The sequence below is a fragment of the Thermobia domestica genome, chromosome 11 (assembly GCF_964235325.1).
Source record: "Thermobia domestica chromosome 11, izTheDome1.hap1.1, whole genome shotgun sequence".
Lineage (NCBI taxonomy): Eukaryota > Metazoa > Arthropoda > Insecta > Zygentoma > Lepismatidae > Thermobia > Thermobia domestica.
The window spans coordinates 3,676,934-3,694,360 of NC_137464.1; the positions used below are offsets into that span (position 1 = coordinate 3,676,934).

The 17,427-nt window shown below is 37.4% G+C and overlaps 1 protein-coding gene across 1 annotated transcript in view; it reads right to left on the reverse strand.

Annotated features, from left to right (window-relative positions):
- Positions 1-635: 635 nt before the first annotated feature.
- LOC145663828 (integrin alpha-4-like) overlaps positions 636-17,427 on the reverse strand; it is a 187,091-nt gene continuing 170,299 nt past the window's right edge. The window contains exon 22 of the mRNA XM_081729925.1: positions 636-3,610. Coding sequence (XP_081586051.1) covers positions 3,521-3,610 — 90 coding nt within the window. The 3' untranslated portion in view covers positions 636-3,520. The remainder of the gene's footprint in view (positions 3,611-17,427) is intronic.

Consider the following 17,427-nt stretch of genomic DNA (forward strand, 5'->3'; position numbering starts at 1 on the left):
TAGGCAATTAAACATTACGCTTTAAAGTCGATCAGAGATATTTCTACGTCTTTAATGGTCGTTTACATAAATGTTCGAAAGCTTTAACAGCAATAGGCCTAGTGTAACAATAAACCTCGTATATCGTACATTGCTCAAAGGTAACTATTAAAGGGTGTCCGATTCCTACAGATCAAATTGGCTTTCAATATTGGAGGATAGGAACATGTACCTCATTGTTACATTTAGAGCTTTTATTATTTCTGATAGATAAACAAAATCACCCACTTCCAATTGGCTGATGGACTACGTAGAAGCACGTTTTTACGATCGTAGAGAGGCCAGAATTGAAAGGTATAGCAAAGGGGAATGGGAAATCGGAAAACTACGTCTTGGCACTATATGAGTATTGATGGGAGTACAAATGATGTATCTGTAAAACTATCGATGTTCTTCACCTGTTAGAGCTGTATGTTCCTTGCTCTCTCCATGTCGTTTACCGAGAATGAAAGAAGTACAACTCTGATGTTAGGGAGTATCCAATCGGGAATGGTTGGAGTATAGCATCTAATGTTCAGAAAAAAATGTCTTCCTATGGGTAAAATGTCCTAAAAACACTCTGTATATCTGTTTAAACTGTTTATTTGCTCAGAAAAAAAGATACAAAATTTAAATCAAACAATTTGGATATATACACTTCTTTCATGCTTTCAGCATCTGCTCATATGTTTAGTTTTACTTATTTATTATTATTATCCGAAGCAATTGAGACAATAATAAAACTGAAAACTGGGTATAAAGTGTGATCTGTGGAACTAAATTGTACTTCTTCAAATGACTTACGTTGTGTTAATGTGGACGATTTTATGCAAAGATGGACCAATATACACGAAACTATGAGAAATCTGCAAAGTTCATCGCCAATTAAACCATTTAACCACGACGTGGGTGATAACATCAATTAAAGTTGCTGGATGTGTAAAATTTCGAATACGTTTATCTGGCGATCGTTTGTAGCTCTCAGAAGATATAATACTTATCGTTGGCACAAGGCGATGTCGCTGAACCGTATAAAGAAATGTCATAGAAATATAGAATTCTAAGTTCTATAAGAATTAAAAACTCATCCATAGATATTGAAGACGCATAACTCTGGTGTATTCTGTTTATAGATGACATTGTCTTACGTAACATCAACAGAGAAGGGTTCGAAGAGTGGAGAAGAGCTGTGGGGGACAAAGGATTAAAAAAAAAGTAGGAAGAAAACAGAATATGAACTTCGGACGAGATGGAGAGGAAAACACACAGATAGCTTGGATAGGCTCTAAACAAAGTTAATACATTTAAATATCTAGATTCCACTGTGAATAAGGGTGGAAGTTTAAACGATGAAATTGAGCACAGAATTAAGGTGGTATGGATGAAGTGAAACGAGATCTCAGGTATTCTTGGTGGTAAAAGAACAGCTGTGAAGGTGAACGGAAGAGCTTGCAAGACCGTAGTGAGACTCGAAATGATGTACGGAAACTTAGTGAATCAAGAAAGCGCAAGAAAAGAAACTAGACGTGTCCGAAATGAAAATGCTCAAATGGATGTGTGGTCTTACCAGGTTGTACTTGTATAAGATCAGAAACAGCAGCGGAAAGAAGGTAGCGTTAAAGTAACTGAGATGTCGAAGAAAGTACAAGAGAGAAGATTACCATGGTATATTCATGTTATGAGATCAGATGATGATTATTTTGGCAAGAGCATGAGGAAGAAGACAAAATAGGAAGAGGAAGACTAAAAAGGACATGAATACATTATGCAACTGTGAACTTAGAAGAAAAATGGTTAATAAAATATGATATTTGGGAGCGAGCAAGATGGAAGCTTATCTTAAAAATAAATGTCGACGTTCTCTAAACGAGAAAAAACAGAGCAAAATAAGAAGAAGAAGAAGAAAAACATCTGATTATTCTATGCATATACAATGCAAAAAAGAAGAAGACTAGTTTCATCATTATTAAAATATTAAGGTACATTTTAACAAATACTGTTTCAGTTATTTGTACAAATATTATGCATTAACTCTACGAATATAAGTAGTTTCCAAAGTTTCAGGGAGGGAGTGAGTAGCAAAGAAACTACTGGATCCCTCTGTGAATGTTCTCCTGCTGTGTACGTACACAAGAAATATCAAACATTATGGGAACCTGAGAAAAGCATATAATTAGATAATACAGCACCACATTTTTACAGTCATTTTTGATTCTGTAGCCTTTGTTAACATCTTAACCATGTTTAGAGACTCAGTTAACATTCACAGAGTGCTCGGTGAACAGCCACGTTTAGTCACGAATAACAGAACGAATGTACTTGTTAATTGGAAAGGAAAAGCCGTCCCTAATTATTGTTTAGCAAATGTTTTTATAAAATAAGTTATTAGAAATAACGGAAATAGCAAAATAGTAATGTTTCATGCAAAGACGTGACTATGCCCGAATCTCTATTTTGCTAGTCCGAAACTAAGAAACTAATGACCTCCACAGGGAAGTATTTTATATACTAATAAGGACTTCAAGACCTATCTCCAAGCCAAGTTTTGTAAGAATAGGATGAGTTGTATAAATGACGTAGTTGCATATACTTCTTTCTTTTTTCTTATTTTAATTATTAGGAAAACCAAGTGAAGGACAACAAAAACGTTTGCACAATGTCAATAAAACAATTTAACCTTATGGAACAAGGAATTTCAATTTGCTGCAAGTCGCTTAGCACGATCAGGATAGGAGAATTAGGATAATAGAATAAAACGTTGTTGGTGCCTCCGACAGAGCTCTTCATGGACTATTAAGAACTACTTTCAATTCTAGTCCGTTCGATTTCATTCCAAAATTATATTCAGTCGTCTGGTTCGTTGTATTTTTCTTACAAAAAATTCTTTTCCACAATCACTACTGGGGTTATGAGTAAACATTGAGCACATATTCAAGAAAGCACCATCAAAAGATTCTGCAAATGTTGTTTCCTTATTACTGACATTCATTTACTGATAGAGTTCAAAAGACCAAAAAGTAGGACTCCAATCTATCAATCACAAGATATATCTTTTCACGCCTTGGAAACTTATTTCAAAGGACTCCATATTATTATTAGTATTGTTTTAAGAAAATCCACGGTTAAGCACCGTTTGATTATGTTGATTTCTATTTTTTGTAATTTGGTTCGTTTCTGCATAAAAGCGTCCAAATATAGGTCCCATGAGCTGTACCTGACTCCAGCAAGAGATATACGAATAACGACAAACGATTATCCGTAAAATAGTTGTATGTGAAGGACTCAATCGAAAATTCATTGATCAATGTTAAAATTAGGGTCAATCTCCTCCTCAGAATGTGTTCCACTCACATATGTAAAATCATTGTCACTCTTCTGAGAGAAGTCCTTAGTAATCTGTAACAAACAATTTACGAAATCAAATTAGTTAAAGTCTGTTGTAGAAAAAAAGAATGTCATTCATACATTCAAACATTAATATTAAAATAAGGAATGGTTCCATCTATCTGGAGTTATCAATCTCCTCCTCAGAATGTGTTCCACTCAGATACGTAAAATCATCGTCGCTCTTCTGGGAGAAGTCCTGAGCTATCTGCAATAAACAATTTAAGAAACCAAATTAGTTAAGTTCTGTTATACAAAAAAGAATGTCTTGAAAGAAAGAATTTCCAGTTAATATTTTATTCTATCAAGGTAACCAAGAAAGTTCTGTCGCTTTTTGTGGAGGTCTATATTCCATTGATCCTCACACTGTGACTTGAATGCGAATGGAGATAAGGCGAAGGGTAGTTGTTGGTGTGGGAATATCCAAAACACTACGTGGTTGTGGTAGGTCAGTTACACTGTGAACTTCCGTAAGGACAGAGTGAAAATGGGACCTCCACAGAGCGCCATAAGGACGTGTATGCTGTGCTGAGTTCAAACTGGGGTCAAACGCAACTGCAGCGGGGCGGAAACTATGCCGGGGCTTTGGTGAGAATGTCTTGACTAAGCGGACAGTGCAGCGGTGGTTTAACAAGTTTAAGGACAGCAGGCGAGACACTCGAAGACTCATCACCTGCAGGAAGACTAACATATGTACAAAATGAAGATTTTCCGGCAGCAATTGAGGCGAACAGTGGCCAGACATATGAGAAACTCGAACTACAATTCAGTGAGAGTGGAGAAACCATTCGGTAGTACCTATATCAACTTGGGAAGCACTACAAGTTGGTTCGAAGTGTCTCACATGATATGACTCTGGGCCAGAAATCAACGCGAGCAGACACCTGCGTTTCTTTACTGTCTTGTCTGAGCAAGGAACCATTTCTGGACAGGGTGTTGACATGTGATGAGAAACGGGTCCTGTACGAAGCTCCTTGGCACCGTCATCATTGGTTAGCATCCCATGAACCAGTTCGAAAACAGTCGAAACCAGCACTGCACCAAAAGAAGGTTCTCCTGTGTGTTTGGTGGACTGCTCGCGGCATCGTGCATCGAAAACTGCTACCAGATGGTCAGAGTATCAATTCAACTGTGTACTATCAGCAGTTGAGCGATACTGAAGAAAAACTCAAAACTCTGGAGCGAGCCCTTCTGACTTGCAAAGAGTCATCTTGTTACAGGACAACGCCCTACGTGACTAGGGTGGCCCGGGACACCATTCTACGCCTTGGATGGGAAACACTATTGCATGCGACATACTCCCCGGGTATTGAACCATCCGATTATCACCTGTTCCATTCCTTGGACAATTACCTTAGAGGACTCCAGTTTAAATTCTTAGTAGAGGTGCAAAATGCACTTGATATCTTCTTCGCTTCACGGCCTACCAAGTTCTATCGTGATGGAATCCATGGGACAAGGGAAAACTGTAATTAGGCATTTGCCTGTTGTTTTTCCGAAATAAATAAATAAAAGGCCTTCTATAACGTTGGCAGAAGGTCGTAGATGCTGATGGGGACTATTTTTGATCTTCCAGGTAGGTCTTAGGTGACACTACAGAGGTGGTAGGAGAAAAAACGACAGAACTTTGTTTTGATTACCTTTACAAAACTGATGACATGGTCTTTAATTTTGATATAACTATTTGAAATTAATTTTTAATATAAAGTATACGAGATGTTTCAGGAATAAAAGTAAGCACGGTTGACCATTCATTTTGAAACGCCCGTGTAACTGTTAAGCTAATAAATAAAAAAAATAATAAAATGTTGTACGATGCAAACATCGAGAAGGAAAAAAATCGTGATGCACTCTACCATACCATCAGATTAACAGTATTTCCAACCCATCATAAAGTTATATTTTCTAAATGGCTCAGTCTGATTTCGAGGAATAGATGCTTATCTGAGTCTCGGTTCCCTCTCGATTGTCTTCAAGTAAATTGCGTAAAATGGCCTGTTGACACTTTTTCTTTTTCTTTTTTCTTTTTTTACTTCATTCTTAAGTGGATAGTTATTGTAGGTCTCATACTCCTTCATAGCGAATTGGCTAACGCTCGTGCTATCTATGTGTGTGTTCCTGGGTTCAATCCTCAGTGGTGTGTGAAGCTTTGGATAAAACCCGACTAATGCATAATTAAACGTGGACGTTAAGGATCAGTGGCGCATCTAGAAGGTAAAAACTGGAGGGGATAACCATAACCCTAACTATGAAGGTATATCATTAGTTTACCATAAACTTTCAAAAATATATAAATAATAGGTTCAATTATTTCTGTCGCTCGAAAAACTGAAGAGGCCTAGGACCTCCGGCCCCGGGCTAGATTCGCCACTGTTAAGGATATTAGAGAGTAAACATTGAGAATACGTTTCCTTATTTCATTGATGTGAAAATTCTGTTTAACAATAAAGTAATACTGATTTAACTGTTTATTATTATTATTTATTTCATTTGCCATAAGTTCCGCTCTGAAATTTTAGAAAGACGGAAATACTTTTGAATTATACATTATAGAAGTGCTTCCCAACCTTTTTTAAACGACGACACAATTTACTGAACACCACGACATCCCGACATACTACTTTGGTTTTTTATTGGTAATAATATAAAATATACTGTAATAGTGAAAGCCAGTAAGTTTCTATAAAGTAGTGGTACTAGGTGTAGTAGTAGTACTGAGTATTTCTGCAATACGAAATCCATAATTTTCCTACAAATATCGGAATGGTAGCTCAAAGCACAGTCCGCGTAGAGTTAAAGAAAGGAAGACAAAGAGTATGGTTCTTTTCTATGATTTAGTAAAAAACGTTCTTTTAGAAATACTGTATTAATATATCTCCCCTCGGAGGTATAGAACACTATGTCACATTTGTCTAAGTTTACAGGAGACCAATTTTAGCATATCGATTGTTGTTATTATTTATTTTCTGCTACTGTTTGTTGAACATAAAGAACGTAGTGGTAACGTTTTGTTCTAATAGTTCAACACACAGTAGCAGAAAATAAAGCAACAATCTGCATGCTAAAATTGCTCTTCTGTAAACTTAGACAAATGTGACATAGTGTCCTATACCTCCGAGGGGGAGATATATTTTCTTACACATTTTAGATGTAAAGTCCTGGTTAATAGCTCTAACCAATTCTCTGGTTTAGTTTGATGCTCTTCCTCCTTCCACGATGTTGCCCTATTCTATTCCAAACTTTTGCTTCCACTGTCCTGCAATCTGAATATTTTAATTCGTTTCAATAATTTATATGCCACTTCTTTCTAGAATTGACAGGACGATTCCCCTTCCATGTTACGCTACACATACTAAAAAAAAATCATTTCTCGAGTGCAATTTTCATTCCCCTCATGAGAAAGAATCATGGCTAAATGAGAAAAACGATTCCTATGCGAGCAAATAAAAGCATAGTTAAACCCCTTTGGTGAAAAGTATATTTTCAATTACCCTCTAAAGGGTTAAAGAAAAGTTGTTATGATTAACGATACGACTGGTTGTGGTAAAACAATATGTTTTAAACATCTTCTTCCCTGGTCAATTTCTGAACTATATGAAAAAAAATATTGTTGGATGGTTCAAACCTCATGTGTTTGTTTTACGAAATTAACTAACTCTATGGCCTGTGGAATCCGGAGGTTCAATGCCGCGTTCACAAAAACTCTCCATTGACTTCTATCCTTAGCCAACTGGATCCAGTTTCTACTTTGTATTCCTATTTCTGCGAGGTCCATCTTAATATTGTCCTCTTATCTATACCAATTCCAATATGGCCTTCGTAATGGTTGTTTTCGATTGCATTTCTGGCTATAATTTTGAAATCGTTCCTACTTTCTTTCATTTTGGCTACATGACTTGCCCACCTGAGCCTCCTACATTTGATGAACAATGTTTGGTAAACCGTATAAATTATGCAACTCCTCATTATGAAGTTCCCACTATTCCCCATTCCCGCTCTTCTTGGGTCCGAACAAAGGTGCCGATTTCTCAGTAAATTTGGGGGGGCCCCACTCAAATGCGGAAAGCATATATGAGGATTTTAAAACAAATAGCATACAAATTATGCCAAATATTGTAAATTTACAAATACAGTAATGGGCCTACATGGGCTTTGGGGGGCCCGGGCCCCCTCGGCCCTCCCGGGATCAGCGCCCTTGGGTCCGAATATTCATCTCAGGATTTTATTTTCAAATACTTTCAGTCTATGCTCTTCCCTCAGAGTAAGCGACCATGTTTCGTAGCCAAATAAATAAATAAATAAATAAATACAGAACAATAGCCAGCATACAGAACAATAGGAACAATTCAAATTCCTCGACAAACTTTGCGACAACAAAACATTTTGAACTGAATAATAACACGAATTCCTTGGTTTTAGTCGACATTTAATTTCTTCGTGCATACGTTTTTGGTTTGTTAATATTTATCCTAGATATTTGAAAGTATCCACTTTATCAAAAGTGTTATTTGATATTTTGACGCATACATAATTTGCAGTACTACGATCTCGACGCACTTCCATGTATTTAGTTTTCTCTGCATTTGCTTCTAAACCCATGTCCCTGCAAGCGTTTAATAAGACCTCTGCATTTCTTTATATTGTTATTTATCATCCCCTATTAAATTACATCATCAGCATACGCCATAACCTGGTGAATACCGTTCAACTCTAGGCCCTGGTTGGTGCACTGACTTTTCTTATAGCGTACTCCAGAATAAAGTTGACTAATAATGGTGACAACGCATCTCTTGTTTCGGGCCTTTCTCGACGTGAATGATCTTGGACAAGAATTTTCCTAGTCGGACGTTACTTTCGGATTCTTTTGAACACCTGTTAATTAATCTAGCTAGCTTTTTTAGTATTCCAAATTCTGTAAGAATGTTGTACAATGATTCTCTTCTAACCGAGTCATAGGCATTTCTAAACTCAATAAATAAGAGATATACCGGAGTATTGTATTATAAATTTCTTTTCGAGTATTTGTCGAATTGCAAATATCTGGCCGATAGTTGATCAACTTCGCTTAAATCCGCACTGATAATCTCCAATAATCTTACTTCCGTATGGGGTCAATCCTGTTAACAGAATGTTTGAGAGGGTTTTATAGAATGTTGAGAGAAGAGAAATGGCTAGATAATTATTGCAATCAGTTTTACCGCCTTTCTTAGGATTGGAACAGTGTTCGAAGTGAATAAAAAAGCAGAGGCGGTATGTTTTATTACGATTTTGATTAGACATACCGGCTATCTAAATGTTGAAATGTAGTGAGGGTAAGTTGCCTAAAATATTGCATTTCTATTTACATAATGACTGAAAACCATTGGAAAACTTCTCTGTAGTAACACGGGAGGGGAGATCTGGAGAGACTTTGATCCCCTGTAACAAGTTTCTAAAAATATTTTTAAAAAAATCCCCTTATGTTGTATTATAGAGAATTATACACGAGAATTCTCAAAAGCGAATGAGGATATAAACAACTTCCTGCGGGAGAACTCGACTGTGGGGTATTTCAAACAGCGAAAGGTCCGCTTGTACAGCAGACAACCCCTAAATCCGCCCACGCTCAAAACACATACACACTCATTCATAACAAAGAAACAAGTCAATATAGCACATTAAAATATAAACTAAGTGAACTTCTTTGAAGATATCTCATTTTAAAAACAAAAGATAGAAAAAAGGTAAGAAGAGTGTTGGTATTGTCAGCTTAGAAATTATTTCTACATTATAAATAAAACGTTTTACGTGCATATCTATTCGTCAATTACTGTGCATAAAAATGGATTTATAAAGGTATTTAGCGTCTACTTCCCAGTGACGGTATGTTTTAATCATTGAAAAACCAGAAACGGTATGCCTTCATCACTTAAAAAAAAACAGAGGCGGTATGGCATACCATTGCATAGCGTCTCACATCGACCACTGGATTGGAACAATGAGTGATTCTTTCCACTTTTGTGGCAAATCCTTCTAGTTCCAGATAAGAAGAATGACTGTGTATCTTGTTTCAGAATTCCTCTCCTCCAGCTAAAATTAAGTCAACCGGAATTTCGTCTAAATCCGGAGTTTTGTGTTTCTTAAATTCTTTACGACGATTTCTACCTCTGTTTTAGGCTTTGGAATATAGAAAAAATACAGTTCCGCTGTGTGCATTTCACTTTCTCCACGAATATTAGTTTTTGGCTGCGTGTTAACAAATCATCAAAGAAATCTTTCCATCTATTCAAAATGCCATCTGTATAAGGGAAAATTGTTCTTTCGGCTTTCTTTAAAGCAGAAGTGTTAGGTTCATAGTGTTTCTTAAATTCATTAATGCCCTTATACATGTTCCAAATGTTTTTGTTTCTAGTATTATTAATTTTAGCCATAAAATTAAGTTCATTAATTTTAGCTTTCAAAAAATCTCGTTTCTTCGTTCTAAAAGTTCTGAAAGTTTCCCGCCTGATGTCAATGAAATTATTTAATGTATTTAGTATATACTGTCTAGTATCTAGGGATTATTTGTAAATGAAGTAATTTCAACCATTAACATGAAGAATTTCGGGTACCCGAGAATTACATCATTATCTGCGCACCTATATATCCAGTTCATTAGAAAGAACGTGGTAACAATTAGTTTAATGGAATTATATACCTCTATAATCGGAAACACACTTAATTGTTTGCATACTTCCACAAAACATACAAACACCAAATTTTGCATACTTGTTCGTCATGGGATGTGAGTAATGGGAAAATTCCGATATCACGAAAAAGGCGACATTTTCCATGTAAATGAAGTGTCGAAATTTTTCGTCGTTTCGAAATGCTGGTTTTTAGAGTAGTTCCGCACACCATAGAAACGTCATATTTTGTCAGGCAGTGAAGCTAGGAACATAGTTTATGATAGAAAAAAGAGCATTAAAATTCGTTTTCGTTTCGCGGCGCAAATCGAAAAAATGTGAAATTTGTAATGGCTGTATTTAGGATGTTGAAATTTCGAGGTGATGTTTATTCTGATGCGTAGTTTGCGAATCCGCTCTTAAACTTGAAAAAAATAGTCATGTTCGGTGTAAGAAAGTGCTAGGAATGTTATAAGGGTGCGTCTAATACTACACAACTTGTAGATATGGTGGAATCACGAAATTACGTTCAAGTGTGTACAGTACAGCGCATGTGAGGGGAAAAATCCGACATGTTGGAAAAGTCGTCATCTTCGATTCAAAATGGCGGCTCAAAAATTTGTAACCATGAAAATTGTAAGTTGTGCTCTTGGAAGGTAAGCGAGGTTTCGCTATGTTATTAAGGACGTAGTTCAGTTTAAGAGAAGAAACAAATCATTGGAGAAGTCGCCATCTTGAATTCAAAATTGCCATATTTTTGAATTGCCTTCATTTGTCCTCTTATGTGGTATATTGAGGAGAATAGAACAAACACAATTCAACGTAGTAAGTTAGCTCCGCGGTAAAGTGTCTGACTTCTGAGTAGCAGGTCTGGGTTCGAATCCCCGCAGACCTTGTTTTATCTTGCGTTTTTTTTCTTATCACGTTTCTTCATTTTACCAAATAGTTTCTGTTGGCATTGCGTGAACAAATTATTTTCGTTATTACAGACATAGACGGAAAGGATATATTTATACGCTGACTGTTGAGATGGTCTCGAAAGTAAGCAGTATGTTCGTGTAAAGTTTCGAGACGATACTGAAGTATTCAAAATCAAACATATGTAGCTTTGGAAATGAAGCATCACCAATGTCTCTGTCGGAAGCAATGTTCGGGGGGGGGGGGAGTATTACCCCGGGGCCACTGCTGATAACATTCTATTCGTAATTGTATTATAAACGTATTATTTTGATCTCGCCAGGGGCGCTCTGAGGAGGCAGTGTCCCTCAAAAAGAGTCTGAAAGAAACATTGGGCATCATTTTCACGATATAGTGTCCATACAAGACAACAATACATTTTGTCTCGCGACAACAGTGTCTGCTTCAAACCGGAAACGATTGTAAAATATCTCTCTCCCCTTTTATGTTCCTCGTTAAGATACATGCGTATACCAAATTTGAAGTGAATACCACAAATGGAAAGTATAAAATATTAATTTTAAGTAATACACACACACACAGGGACGTGCGCAGGGGGTGGGTCCTGGGGGTCCGGCTCCGGACCACCCCCGAAATTCCAACTTTTGAGTAAATTTAGCCTAATTTTAGGGACAAGTTTAGGAATTTCAATATAAAATACACTGCTATTGAGTTTGGCCCCTTCCGAAATAAATTCCTGCGTACGCTACTGCGCACACACGCTCATACACGCACACACACACACACACAAATGGGCACCTTTTGAAAATAATCTGGTCGGCAGCGTACATAATTTTAATATATAAGATACGTGGAAAAGTGCCCCTTTCGATTTAATAGCTTTAGTATCGGGTCCGATTGGAATGAAATGCCGTATATAATAAAGTCAAGCTTATTTTCAATCTCCTATGCTATAAAAATAAACTTTCAAAGAAAGAAAAAGTTAGAGAAAAACTTGTAGGGAATCGAACCCAAATCTTTTGCACAGTAGGCTCACGTCGTTCCCCTACACTACTCAATTTGTTAGATTTTGGACTTCGTTCTTACTGCTCACATACTACTGGTACGTAGCGGGCCCGCGTCCGTGGAATTATTTATTATATACCTCTATAATCGGAAACACACTTAATTGTTTGCATACTTCCACAAAACATACAAACACCAAATTTTGCATACTTGTTCGTCATGGGATGTGAGTAATGGGAAAATTCCGATATCACGAAAAAGGCGACATTTTCCATGTAAATGAAGTGTCGAAATTTTTCGTCGTTTCGAAATGCTGGTTTTTAGAGTAGTTCCGCACACCATAGAAACGTCATATTTTGTCAGGCAGTGAAGCTAGGAACATAGTTTATGATAGAAAAAAGAGCATTAAAATTCGTTTTCTTTTCGCGGCGCAAATCGAAAAAATGTGAAATTTGTAATGGCTGTATGTAGGACGTTGAAATTTGGAGGTGATGTTTATTCTGATGCGTAGTTTGCGAATCCGCCCTTAAACTTGAAAAAATAGTCATGTTCGGTGTAAGAAAGTGCTAGGAATGTTATAAGGGGGCGTCTAATTCTACACAACTTGTAGATATGGTGGAATCACGAAATTGCGTTCAAGTGTGTAGATTACAGGGCATATGAGGGGAAAAATCCGACATGTTGGAAAAGTCGCCATCTTCGATTCAAGATGGCGGCTCAAAAATTTGTAACCATAAAAATTGTAGGTTGTGCTCTTGGTAGGTAAGCCAGGTTTCGCTATGTTATTAAGGACGTAATTCAGTTTAAGTGAAGAAACAAATCATTGGAGAAGTCGCCATCTTGAATGCAAAATTGCCATATTTTTGAATTGCCTTCATTTGGACTCTTATGTGGTATACTGCGGAGAATAAAACAAACAGAACTCAACGTAGTAAGTTAGCTCCGCGGTAAAGTGTCTGCTTTCTGAGTAGCAGGTCTGGGTTCAATTCCTCGCCGAACCTTCTTTTTCACTTTTTTTTCTTATCACGTTGCTTCGTTTTATCAAAATAGTTTCTGTTGGTATTGCGTGAACAAAATATTTTCGTCATTACAGACACAGACGAAAAGAATATATTTATACACTAACTGTTGATATCGTCTCGAAACTAGGCAGTATGTTCGTGTGAAGCTTCGAGACGATACTCAAATATTTAGAAAGAAACATATGTAGCTTTAGAGATGGGGCAACACCAGTGTTTCTTTCAGAAACAATGTTCCTGAGGATCACAGTTAGTATTCCCAGGGGCACTGCTCATAGTATTCTATTTATTATTCTATTATACACGTATTATTTGGTCTCCTGCGGGGGCACTCTAAGAGCCCCAAGGAGGCAGTGTACCCCCCAAAATCATTTTGGAAAAAAACATTGAGCATCATTTCCACGATATAGTATACAGACGAGACAAAAATACATTTTGTCTCGCGAGGATAGTGTGTGCTTCGAACCGGAAATAATTGCAAACAATCTCCCTTTTTATACTGGTCGTTTAGATAGATGCGTATACCAAGTTTGAAGTCTATACCACAACTGAAAAAGTATAAGATTATAACTTTTAAGGAAATACACAGACACACACACACACACACACACACACACATATATATATATATATATATATATATATATATATATATATATATATATATATATATATATATATATATATATATATATATATATATATATATTCATCCTCACGGCATTGTCAAGGCTCTATATTTGTATTTTACATTTATTATTGCAACCGGGTGTTACTGACTTCCGTATACGGTAGCCCGATCATCACCCTTGTTCTTCGCGCGCACAGTCACTCGAAGAACTGAAAACGTACTCTGTACACAAACAGTTTATGGTTGTGAACTCGGAAAGCCTGGTACTTCTGCTTGTCAAGGTCAAAAAGTGGGAGAAAAAAGGATGTGTAGAATGTAAAGAGGGTGCAACAGTGACTGATGCTTGTAAGGGAACATATTCATTTGTAGTTCGTGCACATTCCGCCTGTAGCGCTACTGTGGTACGACGTATATTGTAACTGTATAACTCTTGTACACCCCTAGTAGGTCTATTCGCGTTAGTGACGACCGAAACTATGTTGTCAGCTCTGACTGCGATAAGGCACTGCCGTGCTGCTTTTCCTTCTCTTTTTTTCCCCTTTTCCATTTGTGAGACGCCAAACATGTTGTTTTTGCTTGTTGCACGCGCTGAACGTGTTTCGGCGAGCGAAGTATTTAAGAAGTTGACTACATATTCTTGTTTGCGATAGTTTTAAATTGGTAAACTGTTGAAAAATATACGAAAATAAAGCTGTACTTGTTAAGGTATATTAGTCGAGTTCGTAGCTACTGGCAGTGTTGATTACAGATTTTCTCGAGGAAGAATTTAATTACAGTAGAGGTGAAAAGGAGACGTCCATTTAGACAGCCCCCCCCTTATCAGACTTAATCGGAAATGGTCTCAATCGTTTGTACACAAATGTGCAGGCTAAATTTTCGTTTGTACACAATTAGGGGCGCCGTCAGAACGAAAACAAAGTGGGGGCTGTCTAAATGGTAGCCCCCCAACAACATGTCCTATTCAAGCACAAATTGTCGCAATCATTTGTACATCGTTTCTACAGAAATGTGAAGGCGAAATTTTCGTTTGTACACAATTAGGGGCGCCGTCAGAACGAAAACAAAGTGGGGGCTGTCTAAATGGTAGCCCCCCACCAACAAGTCCTATTCAAGCACAAATTGTCGCAATCATTTGTACATCGTTTCTACACAAATGTGAAGGCGAAATTTTCGTTTGTACACAATCAGGGGCGCCGTCAGAACGAAACCAAAGTGGGGGCTGTCCAAATGGTAGCCCCTCCCACCATGTCCACTTCAATCACAAATTGTCGCAATCGTTTTATACATCGTTTGTACAGAAATGTGCAGGCGAAATTTTTGTTTTACACAATTAGGGGCGCCGCCAGAACGAAAACAAAGTCGGGGATGCCTAAGTGGTAGCTCCTCCCACCATGTCCAGTTGAATCACAAATTGTCGCAATCGTGTGTACTTCGTTTGTACAGAAATGTGCAGCAAAATTTTCGTTTGTACACAATTAGGGGCGCCGCCAGAACAGAAAAAATGGGGGCTGTTTAAGTGGTAGCCCCCCACCATGTCCCATTGAATCACAAATTGTCGCAATTGTTTGTACTTCGTTTGTGCAGAAATGTGCAGGCGAAATGTATGTTCGCACGCAATTAGGGGCGCCGCCAGAACGAAAAAAATTGGGGGCTGTCTAAGTGGTAGGCCCCGACCATGTCCTATTCAATCACAAATTGCCGCAATCGTTTGTACTTCGTTTGTACAGAAATGTGCAGGCGAAATGTTTGTTTGAACAAACTTAGGGGCGCCGCCAGAACGAAAACAAAGTGGGGAGCTGTCTGAGTGGTAGCTCCCCCCACGATGTCCAATTGAATCACAAAGTATCGCAATCGTTTGTACATTGTTTGTACAGAAATGTGCAGGCCAAATTTTCGTTTGTACACTATTAGGGGCGCCGCCAGAACGAAAACAATGTGAGGGCTGTCTCAATGGTAGCCCCTCCCATTTCCAATTCAATCACAAATTGTCACAATCGTTTCTATATCGTTTGTACAGAAATGTGCAGGCTAAATTATTGTTTGTACATAATTAAGGGCGCCGCCAGAAGGAAAACAAAGTGGGGGGCTGTTTAAGTGATAGCCCCCCACCATGTCCAATTCAATCACAAATTGTCGCAATCGTTTGTACAGAAATGTACATGCAAAATTTTCGTTTGTACATAATTAGGGGCGCCGCCAGGGCGAAAACAAAGTGGGGGGCTTTCTAAGTGATAGCCCAATCACCATGTTCAATTCAATCACAAATTGTCGCAATCGTTTGTACATCGTTTGTACAGAAATATACAGGCAAAATTTTCGTTTGTATTAAATAATATACGGATGTGAGTATTTTTAGTATCTGCGATCAACATTAACCGGTTTGAATAACGGTTGACGAGTTTGAAAATGGTTCCTATTGCACTAGTTGAAAAAAATTCTTTTTCTCTGGCACACGGAAGAACATGCCTGATTCTAATAGAACTTTTCACGTAGAATTCGAATCTGCAATCAGTTTTTCTCCATCACCCTCAGTTTTCCCGTGACAGAGGTGTTTTCGGAAAATTTCCCCTCAAATTTCTGTTCTTTTTCTTTTTTTCTTTTTTTTAAACCATTTTCATACTTGTAGCTTGGGAACCTTAGGTATATAAACGCACAAATTATATTGTATGTTAGCCTGGTTTATACTTAGTAAGCCCTCTAAGTTTCATAAGAATAGCATTATTCTATCTAGAGAAATAAACATATTTATATAAAAAAATATGCTATGTGTACTGTTCATTTTACAATATTCATTAGTGCAGATAAAATCACATATAACTTCCACGAAAATTACAATATAAGCACGGTTTATATCTTATTGGATTTGAAATAAAACATATTTTCAATGATGTATACACCGTGTCACCATTTTATATCTACTTAATAAATAATACAAAAGAAGTGAGTGGTATCTTCTTAATAAATGTGCACTTACTTACCTCAACTAATATGTTTTAGTTGTCGACTTTCTTCTGTGTTTGGTTTCTGGAACATCTCTTTTAAGTGTCCAACAGTAATCAGCTAGCATTTTTAAACTACACTGTCAGTGGTACCTCTTCTCCATGGAGGAAATGTCCTGATGAAAATGTTCCCCATACTCATCACTAACAGCACCAAGCTTTTCAGGAAAGAAATGCAGGTGGGAGTCTAGAAAGTGAACTTTAAGGGACATGTTGCAACGCATTTCATTGAATGATTGCCGGAAATCACTCACAATTTCACGGTAATTTGGGGCTTTCTTGTTTCCTAAAAAATTCTCTGTTAAACATTTAAATGAACACCAAGCTGCTTTCTCAACCAGAGTTAAGAGATCCTCAAATTTTTGGTCACGAATCAAACATCTTATTTGGGGGTCTACAAAAATCCCTAGCGTCACTAACCCGAGGAATTTTTTCCTTGAGGTAACAAGATCCTGCATTACTTTTGTCTCCATTGTCCTAACAAAGTTTTTGAAGAGCCCCAACTTTATGTGAAGAGGAGGTAGAATTATCTAATCAGGGCTCACCAGTGAGGAATAAACAGCATTCTTCTGTCCAGGAGTTAATACATGCGTTGGCCATTCCTTCTTGATGTAATGTTCCGCTTTGTTCCTGCTGTCCCATTCGCAGAGGAAACAACAATATTTCGTATAACCAAGCTGCAAACCCATTAACAAAGAAATGACTTGTAAATCACAGCAAACGGTCCACTTGTATTTCTCATACTGAATTTTTTCTAACACTATTTCGATGTTTTCATAGGTTTCCTTCATATTAGTTGCATAAGCCAA